This window comes from Pogoniulus pusillus, chromosome 7, assembly GCF_015220805.1.
Source record: "Pogoniulus pusillus isolate bPogPus1 chromosome 7, bPogPus1.pri, whole genome shotgun sequence".
Lineage (NCBI taxonomy): Eukaryota > Metazoa > Chordata > Aves > Piciformes > Lybiidae > Pogoniulus > Pogoniulus pusillus.
Window position 1 is genome coordinate 12,133,568 of NC_087270.1, and position 12,389 is coordinate 12,145,956.

Consider the following 12,389-nt stretch of genomic DNA (forward strand, 5'->3'; position numbering starts at 1 on the left):
TCTCCATTCCACAGTCAACCACAAAATTAGTCAGAGGTCACATGGGCATGTGCTGATCTCTATGCTGCCACCACTGCTTCCCCTATCCTGGTCAGTTCATACAGAATTAGTTTGCTTTTTGCCATAAACACTGTGCATGAGAACCCTTAGCAAGATTGCCATCCATCCCTCTACTGATTTTTGGAGGAGTCTGCATTCAAATCACAGCAACATATAGTCACCCAATCAGCTTATACCATTAGACACTGTTCATGGCAAATAAAGTGCCAACATCCTACAAGTCTTATCACACACCTTCTGGAATATAATAGTTACAAAGCCAAGACCAGAAACATGAGTTGAAGGAAGACACTGGGAGAAACACAGACACACAACTGCAGAGATAAAGACAGCAGCAAATATTAAACACTATTATTGAAGAAGTATGTCCTAATATCTTCAATGTATTTTAATCTAGATATTCTAATAAACAAAGACATTCAAGAACCAGAGACACTATTCTAGGATCTCCTTTAAGAAAAGGCATTCCCAGGGTGAGCATGCAACAGCGCACCCGTCCTAGAGGGAAGCTTTCCTGTGCAGCTACTCTGTGCTTGCACACATGCAGAAGATCTCTCCCATATTGCACACATGCAGAAGATCTCTCCTACAATATGGCAACCTGCACACCCTTGCTCCCAAAATGTTTTCACAAATGCTATGGCACCCTGACTCCTCATTCCTTCCTCAATTACAGTCACTGAAAACAGAAGGAACTGGTAAATCACAGTGCAGGGGAGTCCTGAAGGTTTTCACTGAATCAAAACATTCTCTTTACTTACGAGGTATGATTTTATCAGGTCCATTTCTGGAGGTTATTTCTGTAAATTCTCGCAATATTTTAGCTGCCTTTTTAGCTTCTGACTTCAGGTTAGAAGGTATAGGGTTATTCACTGTCCAATGAAAAAGAAACAGAAATTACACCCACGGTCAGTTCAGGATAGATCATATAAAAATAAATCAGTGTAATTTGTATGTGTAAAGTTTTTTTTTGTTACAAACAAGAAGCAAACCAAACAAACAGGGAAACAGATACACAAGAAATGGTCTTCTGCAACAGACCCACATTTTGTCTCTGGTGGTTGTAACAGATGATGCCACTCAGGAAGAGCACACAAGCCTGGTTCTCTTCTGCAATCTCTTCCCCTTGTACTTTCTCAGAATTCACACTGGGGACAAAATGGGAGTTGAAGATACATTTTCAGTTGTTCCTGTTGCTATTTATATGGCCTTGTCTAATGCTTTTGAAACCTGCTGATACTCTTTGCCTCCAGAGCTCCTGCAACAGCAGCTCCCTACCTGCTGCTTAAAGAAGCACCTGATCTATTTTAAATTCCTTGGATACTGCAAGAAGAGAGGTCAGTGTAGCCCAAACTAAACATGAACAGACAATTGCTTTTGGTACATTCATAAACCAGGCTGGAGCAAATGTCTTCATGATTTCTGCTCTTTGTACTCGACATTGGCTCTTCAAGGTCAGAGGGAAAACACAGTCAGCAGATCATAAGAGAAAAAAGTTTTTTGTTTTGCATAGATAGATTGAGGCAGCCACAAAAAGCATGCTGCAGTACAATTCTTAACACTCCAGTGAGGCGTTATACACTTTTAGCACATTACATCTTCTAGTTAAGAATTGTAACACACAGTGCATGCCCATCTGCATAACCACGTGAACACTTCTGTATTTTTGAAGTCCAGAGGTCTCAGTTTTGGGGTTACCTATCCAGTCTGCACAAGATTCACATTTGAGGGTACTTAATTATTCTTACAGCTGAGCAAGAAAAAAGTGGAAGATATGCTTCATTTGAACTGTGCCAAACCATGCATGGCTCCTTGCAAAGTGACTAAGAGAATAAAAATAAGATGTGCACACTAGAGATAAATAACACTCTGGAGCAAAAGCAAGCCTCACCCAGCTTCTAGACTACAGAGCTATAAAACAAACTTCTGTGCTATTCTCACTCTCCTCCTCCTTATCGTTGCATGCATCCCTTCCTCATCGTCACATTCTGAGATTAGGCTCAGAGAAGCAAAGTATCATCCCCAATTCATTCTTCTTACTACTACAAATGGAAAAGTAGAAAAGGTCTTATTTCCAACAGATCAGAAGAGAAATTCCTTGGCTAATTCCATTGAGAAAACAGGCAATGTTTTCAGGCCTAAAAGTCTGCAAATGAGAAGGGATGACTAAAAGCAAACAAAAAACCCCACAACCAACCAAAACCAAATCAAAATGAAACCCCGCTTTACAGTTTTGACACGTTTTCAGATTCAGAAATGCTTCAGAACTACTTGATGGTTACCAGAAAACAGTGTGTGCACGCTTATGTGCATGTAGGATTTACTACTTAATCAGAAAGAAATTAAAGCTCAACTTCAGGCATCAATAATACTGTCACTACCTCACTGTTACTTTCAAGCCTCAACACATAATTGGTTTCAAGATCAGGTTTTGCTTACACCTTGAGGCAGGAGAGAGGATGCTAAAGTAACCCTTCTCTGTGTTTACTTTGAAAGCCTCACAAGATACCTAGGATGACTCCATGCTTTTCCTACCTGTCTTGTTTCTGTTCTGGTGCTGCTATTTAGGAAGATTTTTCTTTACAATGAGGAGGGAGGTGGTAGAAGTCTCATCTCTAGAAACATTCCATGTTAGACTGGATGGAATTCTCAAAAACCTGATCTAGTCAAAGATGTCCCTCTTCATTGCAGGTGGTGTTGGACTAGATGATCTTTAAAGATCCCTTTCAACTCCAAACAGAAATTAACACTTCCACTGTCCTTTCCTTTATCTTCTTCTTTCCACACACTGAAGCAATACAGGATTACTGTTCTGGACTAAGAAAAAGCAAGAAGAGTTGACAACTTACTGTCAGTTACTTTGCATGAATCCAGATTTAAGCACTATGAGAAGCAGGCTAAGAAATGGGTGATTACTTCCAAAGCAAAATTGAGATACTGAGGAGAAATGGAAGGAAAAAAGGAAGATGTTGAACATGCTTCCCTCTGAAGAGCTTGAAGTTAGACCTGCTAGAGAAGAATTACGACTAACATGACTTGCATTCAGATTTTAATTTAGACAGCAGCAGGTATGAAAATTAAAGTGACTCTAATTGACACACAAGCATGGCACAAAGGATCAACAGGACAAAGGATTAAACACTTTCACTGCTGAAAACCAATGCAGATACTCATAGGGGCTGCTGTATGATTCCTTACATAGTGGCTCACTTTGAGCTTCTTTACTTACTTCCATGATGTTACACAGATATTAAGGATCTGGCAGGATGCCTACAGTGATCCTGAGGAACTGATGATTTGCTTATAAAAAAACCCAAGTCCACACCCTGACCTTAATCATGTATAATATGGTACTTGGTAAAGCTTGTCTGGACTCTCAGTTTGCTAAGATTGCTAGAACCACAGCAGACGGAATCTAACAGGTTTATTATGGAGAAAAGGGGGAGCTTTGTCACCCTCAAGATGTTTTTGTCAGAATTCAAGATTATATAAGGACACAGAAAACAACAAGCACTAAAAAGGCAAAGTTTGATGATTAGCTATACAGCATGGCTGAGGCCTCACTCTTACTATTAAGTTTGCACAGAATCACAGAATACATATGGTTGGAAGACATCTCAAAGATCATTCAGTCCAACCCTCAATCCAGTGCTGAAGTGTCAACATTAAACCATATCCCTAAGTGCCAGGTTCACATGCCACTTGAACATCCCTAGGGACTTCACCACTGCTCTGGGTAGACCATTCCAATGTTTGACAACCCTTTCAATGAAGGAGTATTTCCTAATATGTAGTCTAAACCTCCCCTGGTGCAGACTGTAACTATTTCCTGTCACTTGTCATCAAGAAGAGGCTGGCTGCTTCCTCGCTCCAACCACCACTTCAGGTAGCTGTAGAGAGCAATGAGGACTCCCCTCAGCTTCCTCCTTTAGATCAGTTTGTTTTGTAGAACTTTGTCCAAAGGCAAAGAACATCACAATTTTTCAGTTAAAAGCCTAGTAAGTAGAAAAAGCACAGAAATGTTGGAGAAATTCTTGTTAGCAGAGCACACAAGAATTATAAACATGAGCAACCCATGCTGGGAATGTCCTTGAATCCATCTTGGGAGTTTAGATAGCAGGCACAGGGTAGCTTCCCCCCACATGCAGCTGCAGGGGGTGGAGTGCAGCTGCAGGTGGGCAGAGTTTAGCCAGCCCCAGAGGCTGACCCTCAGATTGTTATGGTATGCTGACCTATTGATGCCTTACATATAACTCTGGACCCTCTGACTGTAACCAATCTTGGTGGAGCAGCCTCTTGCTAGAAGTACATATAAGTCATTGTATCACAGAAATAAAGTGGAATTGACCATCTAACCATATTGGTGAACAAAGAGTCATCTTCCCATAGCGCTCCACCGAACGTGTTTTCCAACACAGAAATACATCAAAGACAATTCAAAACTAGTTATATACTTTGCTTTGTCTAAAAAAAATAGTAGAGGTTTGCAGCATGAAATATTGGCAATGTCCCAAAATACAGTAGAAATAAAACAACCAATTATAATGAAGTTTATAGACAAAATCTTGGCTTTACTTATTTTAATCACTGTATAAAGAGATAAAACCATAAGCAGGATTTCTGGGACATCACCAATAGTTTAAATTTCTGATTCCTATCAAATTAAATTTCCTATCAAACTACCCCTGCTCCTCCTCAAGCTTACCTTTTTATTTTCTAAACAACTGACCAACTACTGCAAGCCTGTTAAAATAGGTGCCACAAAACCATATGCTTTTCAATAAAAATATCGGATGAAGTATTTAGAAACAAGCAGAAGCTCCATGTTCACTTTACCCCCTTCACTAACATAAGGAATAATCCTGTAGCACTGTCTCACTGTTAGCTTTTAACTATGCATATATAATTGTCTATTTCGTATTCAAGTAATGCTCAGGAAGAAGGTAACCAGAAGCAATAAGACAATAATATCTATCAGGAGGATATATTGACTGATGGGTTTGGAATGCCACGACCAGCAAATGCTCATCTGGGAGCAAGCTTCATTTGCACTCCTGCTTGTTGTTGAAAGGAGAAGATATTGAGCATATGTGAGTCAGCAACACAAACCCCATGGGGGAATATCACACCAAAATTGATTAACTGCTTAATTTGTAAGCTGATGAGGCAAGTGCGTCAGCCTCTAATTTACATTCTGACTAACAGTAATAATGTGTTGGCTGAACATTTGGTGAAATTATCTGAGCAAGGTGTAATGAAGAATAAATAAAGCCTTTTTACTTAAAAACGATAACTAATTCTGACATAATCAACATTCTGCTGAATAGGAACTGATGAAATAAAGCCTTGGGCAGAACTTAAACATCAAAAGTACGGTTACATGCATGTATGGGTTTTGAAGTATTTGGTGAAAGGTGGTTTAAGGTCTTTTGGTCACAAGAGGAAAAAAAAGGCAGATGCTTCTGTGAGCTTCAATAATTCAGTCTTTGCTTTCATTTCACTAAGTTCAGAAACAGCACAAGAATACATTGAAGTACAGTTGATTTGCAAATGCCTATGGTTATAGTAGCAACAATAATGCTAAAAGGCTTGTATGACCAGAAAAAAAAAATCAAAATTATGAGTAAGAACATTCATAAATATAAGCACCATAGCCAAAAAAGTCTACAGAATATCATCTAATGGGACAGAGAAACCCGAAAACCAGGACAGCACAGTACTGGAAAATAGCCTAAACAAGATATCTCACTTCTGCACTACAATTACAAATGAATGTAATTTTGGTTTCACAGATGTGTAACATTGTGGTGCTGTGGTGGCCAGCTCCAGCTCTGGCCTTCATCTGGTACTTGGAGTTCCTAGAACAGCATGCAAGATACACACTGGAAGCATTTTAGCTGACTCCAGAAAAAGTGAAGTGACACAGAGCAGTGGATGACAAGCAGCAGAATGTTAAATGTGTTTCCATCAGTGTACCTTCATTTACTACTTCCAACATTTGAAGACAGTGGTAGACAGCAAACCAGACAGGCCAATTAAAAGATACATGGAGTCCTCTTTCCTCCTTCACCACCTTGGATAACAAGGTTACTGGATGGTACTGAAATAAGGTGGTGTTGGTAGTGGTGGGAGAGGAAGACCCGAGCATAAAGTTTGGCAAAACCTTAAGCATGCATGAAACGAGGAGCTGAAGTATGTTACGGTTTACCTACTGTGAATGGGAATATAAGAACGATCGGATTTTAATTCCCAAACACTGCCTTGGAAGGAAGTGAAATGGTGCTTAAAAATAAAGCTGAAAATTAACCCCTCCACACTGTGTTAAAGCCAGTCAGCTTTTTCTTGTTTCACCTACTGTAGTTGCTGATGACAGCCTGTGCACAGGACAAAGCTCATGAGCATACCAAGTTTGTAACTAAACTCAGCCTTCAGGAACTGAAATACGAAAAAGAGATGTCACATAATACAAGACAGAACCTTCTCTAAAAGGAAAAAGGCCCAACAATTATAGTTCTCAGAGAGAACAATCTCTCAGACATTTCTATCACTACATAGGAGTGAGAAACTTAGTCTTTTCAAGATTTTTTTTACTGAGTTGTGGAGAGGCCTATAAGAAGAAATAATTCTTGAAATTATGAAGCTTGTATTTCCAAAATTACATATATATTTATATGGCCAAATCACAGTAACTTAAGAGGGAAAGAAATGACAAATGCTGTTTTAAAGATTAGTACTTCTGAAAACCTGTATGGAATCATCCATTGCATCTGTATGCTTATTCCAAGACAGTTAAAGAAGTCAGACAATAATGATGGAAAACCTGACATCTCCATTTGGATTTTACTATGTAAATACACAATGTGAAGTGTGATAAAAATATTCGTCCCTGTTAGCTATGTCAGCATGAGTATTGCCACGTATAGTGTCTCAAAACACACGAGGATTTTGGAGAGCTGTTACCATTGATGTGCTGCCTTAACAGATTTTGCTACCCACTACGTACACACTTCCAGCACACAGAAAGTCACTATTTTCCATATGGCATATCCACCTTGTTAATGCTAAAAACTCTCATGCCCAGTTTCACTGTGTGCATAGTTTTAACTTTTCTCAGCAAAGGACTTAGCTAATTCACCCTCACAGTGGATCGCTTGGTAACTCAATGGGATATTAGCCCTCTGTCCCACTTCATATGAACGATTTTCTTGAGGAAAGTCAAGGCATTTTAAGAACTCCTGTAACATACACAGCCATTCATATTATCAAAAGCACTTATTCAGTAAGATGGGTTCCCAGAAGCTTTTGTACTGAAGTAAACTTGAAGGAAATACTAATTGGAAATGCTGATTTTTCTCTCATGTCCTAGAGAATGACCCTTGTGACAGCTGGAATACTGGAGACTGAAATGGTACTGATACAGCTGAACAATGCACTTGAAAGAAAAACTGTTCCCTTTGCATATGCAGGTTTCAACTAGGTGACTTCTTAGATGGCATGTGAAAACAGTCACTAACAGCCTGAGGCAGTCAGAGAATTTGTTCAGAAAAGCCCATCAGGCATCTGTTCAACTGTGGAGGAAGAGCAGTGCAACACCTGTAGCTAAGTCTTCAAAAAGCTTTGGAACTTTTAGCAGTTACAAGAATGCTAAAATCTTGAACCCACAGCTCTACAACTGAGTTGTAGCCTTTACAGTAGGAGAGTGGATGAAGGAACAAGGAACACTGGGGGAGAAATCATGCAGTTTGTACAAAGAAAGTCAGAAACCATTTTAAAGAATCCAGAGACGGTGGCAGACTCCACAGCAAGCACCCAAGGCAGAGTTACCCTGGGGGTGTCTGGGACTAATAAGAGAACTCTTCCAAGAATTTCCACTATGAGAATTGCAGGCTTTTTCTTGAAACACATCACCACACCTATCCACTCTGCCACACCAGCCCTGGGAAACTGCCTACCTGAAACCCTTTCAGCAAGTCTGTCATAGGCATTTACTGTGTTTGATGTGTAAACAATTGGTACCAAAGGGTTTGGGCGATGCCCACCAAGCAAGATCATGCAAGCAGCATGACTGGAGCTAAGATTTCAGTTCTGCTTTGCTCTCCTCATGTTAATACAACAGCTGGTATGATATGCAAAATGTAGACATGGAAGGAAGGGAAAAATCCCAAAGGGAATCTCAGCTTTGGTTTGCTAACTTTATTTTTATCACAAAGAACACACTTGAAGGCAATCCAAGCAGGGAAATAAGTACATTAACTTTCTTTATAGTTTTCTAAGCTACACAGCAGCCCTGTATGCTACAGTAATAAACTACACAAAAATGTATTTGGATACCTTAACAAAATACAAACTCAAGCTATTTCCTGCAGAAAATATTTAACACTTTATCAGTAAAACTGTTTCATTCTGATCTCTCATTTTCCCCGTTTCACAGATGTCCTAATTCCCTATGTGAGTGCTTCAAATGTAAAAAATTACTAATTCTCATAATGAATTATGCAATTAGTCACATAAGAAACATTTCTTCAAGCTAAAAGGAATAAACATTTTGTTCTTAAAAAAAATAGTGCTTGATATTTATTAATCAAGAGTTTGAAGAGTCCTAGTTCTACATGAGCTCTTGGACTGTCATGTTCACAGTATAATTTCTTTCCTATTAAGTCATACAGCCTGTTCTTTATAGCAGCCCTGCATCACAGACTTCTTTATAACTGTGTAATGGATGCTTAAAAAAACATCCCAAAATATAGTTCATCACATCAGGAATTGTAATTCTCAGTGATGAGAAACCGTGATACAAGACAAAGAGGTACAGTGAATTCTGTTACAGTTAATTTCATAGGTATGGACATTAAACGAAGACAGTATAGAGCGTGACTCTTCCAGTACTGAGCACTGAGAACACAGAACAGCACTGAAATGATGACCCTCCCAAGACATGGAAACATGAAACACTTTGTCTCAAAGCTAGAGCTAGGTGTGTAGCTACATGTAATATACACACATGCAAATACTGTGCTTTATATGAACTCTAGAATGGGCTTCCCTCTGACCCAAAGACACACAGAGAGGGGGTGGTAGTGATTAAGCTCTCTGCATTGAGACTCCAAGGCACTCCACTTGACAAAAGGCAGGAATAAAGGCACCTGTCAACACTGCAGTTATATAACATGGTAGAGCTACATGTGCAAACTACACCAGCAACTCATCTTGCCCTTCTCTCCTTCACCAAGGCCACATCTGAGACTGAGGAGCGCCGAGGCTCCTTCTGAGTCCACCACCTTGCACTCCTGACGTCTCCAAGCTGACCTGTAGGACAGCAGAGTGCTGCAGTGCATAATAAGGGGAACACTGGATAGAGAATTACTTTTTCTGATTATTGGTCACTTCCACTGCAAAGAAAAGTACATAAACATTTTAAACTGCAGCTGCACAACTGCATTTACAAAACAAGCACATGAAACTGTAGAAAAGGAAACAACCTGTTCATGTCATTTGACAAAACCCTAAGTTATATAAACTTCTTAAGTTATAACATTTAATCAGTCATCACTTTCATTTGGAAGCCACAGGTACAGCACAGAATTTAGAATCAGGCATTTTAATCTCCCCAGTGCTGCATTTTGACTGAAGAACAAGGCAAACAAGTCTTAAAAGCAGCAGAGGAATCCAGCCCTGGTCACACCCTGCTGTTGCAGAGCCGGTGGCCAGTGTTGCAAAACGAAGCCAGGTACATGGAATGGCCCAATAGATGAAGCAAGATACAAACCAAACCAAAGGAAAAAGCAAGCTTTTCTGAAGAAAGACAAGCATGTGTGCTCAGCTTCAGCATCAGCCTGCTGAAGCCAACACTGCATCGTAGAACCACTTCATTTGGAAAAGACCTTGAGATCATCGAGTCCAACCATCAACCAGCATCACTGTGGCCATGAAACCCTATCAAGAAGTGCTATGTCTACATGTTTTTTTTCGGACACCATCAGGGATGGTGACTCCACCACCTCCCTGAGAAGCCTGCTCCAATGTCTGACCACGTCTTTACTACAGAAAATGTTCCTAATATCCAATCTAAACCTCCCCCGGTGCAACTTGAGGCCATTTCCTCTCGTCCTAAAACACGACACTTCTTGAGTTTCTTCTTGGAGGATGCCGCAGCACTGGCGAGAAGGGGAACTCAGGCATTGCTCGCAATCTCTGTAGTTCGCAGTGAGAGCGGCTGACCGGCTCAGGGCGGCAGGGCCCCATGGGGCGGCACAGCCTTCTACAGGCTGGCTGGCCTCCTAGCATCCCCTGCCCTTCTGGGAGGCTCCTCCGGGGAGGCAGAAGAAACAGACGGCCTCCTCCTTCTCTCCATGTTCCCCCCAGCACTCAGCCGGACGGATGGCCGGACAGGTGGGGATACTCACTCCTGACAGGGCCAGCCCGCTTCGCCCAGCCTCTCCTCTCCGCGCCGCCGCTGCCACACTGCCGGGCCGCGCACCTGCCGCAGGTGAGGCGGGTGGGGCCGAGGTGACCGTGCACCGCCTGCCTGCCTGCCCGTGTGCCACCTCCGCACATCCCGCCCCGTCCCGCCCCAGCCCCGCGTACGCCTGTGCGCGGCAGCGCGGCATAGTTCGCTTTTCTGCTCCTCCGAATCAGGCGAAAGCAGCGGACGGCTACAGCGCGTCCTGCCTCCTGCCGCCAAGGAGGCGCAGGCAGCGCGGCAGCGGCGAAGGTCCCTTTCCGGGGCAGCTGTCCGGCTCGGAGCGAAGATGGCGGCGGGGGAGGCCAAGTCCGTCCTCTTCGTGTGCTTGGGTGAGCGGTAATCAGGTTTTCCCCTATCCTCCTGCTCTTGCTGCTGCTCTTCAGCCAGAGGCACCGGGCGAGGGTGTAGAGAGCGCGGTGAGGCCAGGACTGCTGTCGTGGCGGCAGCCCGGTCCGGCGGAGCTGTGAGTAGGCCCTGCCTGGCGCGGTTGTGAGTAGGCCCTGCCCGGCAGCTGCAGGCTCCCCCACCTGAGGGTGCTTCTGCGGCTGTCTGCCTTCTTGGAGAGGGCTGGAGTAGTAACCCGAAAGGGAGGCAGCAGAAAGACGTACTCATTCGCTCCTAGTTTGTCTGTGATAGGCCGGAGTAATCGGTAGGAAATCATGTGAAATGGATGAAGGTTATGTGTGGGGAAGAGTGGCGCCTAAGTGTGCATAACCCAATTTAAGCAGCGAATCAAGTGCAGTTGCTTAACAATAGCACAGAGTGGTGGATATAACGAGCTTTTGAAAGGTGTTGCTCAGTGCTTGGCTTCTAGAAGACTTGGCACTAAAAAAGGAAAGAAAACAGTAACAATGTCTGAAGTTAATGGAGCAGCCTCTGTAGGAAGAGGGAAAATATTTGGACTTTAAGAAAAATAACTTGGTGGAGGATATAAATTATATAAATGGCTCTATGAGTTAAAATGAGTTTACTGCAGGGCTACCTATATGAAGAATTAAGAAAGAAAAACTGCATGTTTAATTAGTAATTCTCATGTCATGAGAAGACATAGAAATCAGAAGCGTACTAGGGGTCAGAAAGTGTTCGGTTGCTTTCTCGAAGCTTAAGACAGTTGGTAGCTGATAAGCAAGATGGTTTGCATCTTGCCAGTCAACAAACTGCTAACCTAGCTACATGGATTACAGAACTATACCCCACTCCGTGCACACTCTCGCTAACCATCTATTTCTGCTTCTCTGGAGGATAGCAAGATAGATGGCTCATTACTCGGACCTAGGAAGGCTTTTAGCATCTCCTTCCAAGCCCATATAATCTTACTTGTGTGCTGAAGGTTGATCCTTGTAATTCCCTGGCGTGTTGCCAGTTCTGTTACAAAACCATTAGTTAATATGTTTCTTTTTACTGCCTTTTTTTTTTTGTTTGTTTGTTTGATTAGGGTTCCTTTGGTTTTTTTTTTTTGGCATTGTTTTGTTTGGGTGGTTTTGGTGGGGAGGAGGGGTGGGGGTGGTGTTGTTGTAATAGGAGAAATGCAGATTAAGTGATGAGTTCATTTTTTAAAATATGTTCTGATGTTTACCTTGAAGTAAAATCAGCTCCAAATAATAATTTAGGAGAAAAACTCTTTAGTGAGGGATTATCATTTACTATATGTTTGGGAGCCAGTGGCCTAGACAAAGATTTTTGTATAAAAATATCTTCTTATATGTCCTTCTTTCCAAACATTGTTGTAGGGGTAGTAAAAAAAACAAACATTAAATGATTCATGCATATGGATCTGTAAGCTCACAATGGTGATTTGCACTCTAACAGGTTCCTAGTTCAGTTGAGTCTTTGAGAAGCTGTGATTAATGCAAGATAATACCACCTA

The 12,389-nt window shown here is 41.8% G+C and overlaps 1 protein-coding gene across 4 annotated transcripts in view; it reads right to left on the minus strand.

Moving 5' to 3' along the window:
* Positions 1-11,195, minus strand: part of SH3YL1 (SH3 and SYLF domain containing 1) — a 37,748-nt gene extending 26,553 nt beyond the window's left edge. For 3 of the 4 annotated variants that reach the window (XM_064145900.1, XM_064145899.1, XM_064145902.1), the window contains exons 1-2: positions 10,464-11,105; positions 822-932 (exon numbers count right to left, since the gene is read on the minus strand). In XM_064145900.1, the coding sequence (XP_064001970.1) occupies positions 822-932; positions 10,464-10,614 (262 nt within the window). In that variant the 5' untranslated portion in view covers positions 10,615-11,105. Of the gene's footprint in view, positions 1-821; positions 933-10,463; positions 11,106-11,130 lie in introns of those variants that run through there. The other variant, XM_064145903.1, reaches the window with a different exon arrangement.
* Positions 11,196-12,389: the final 1,194 nt, after the last annotated feature.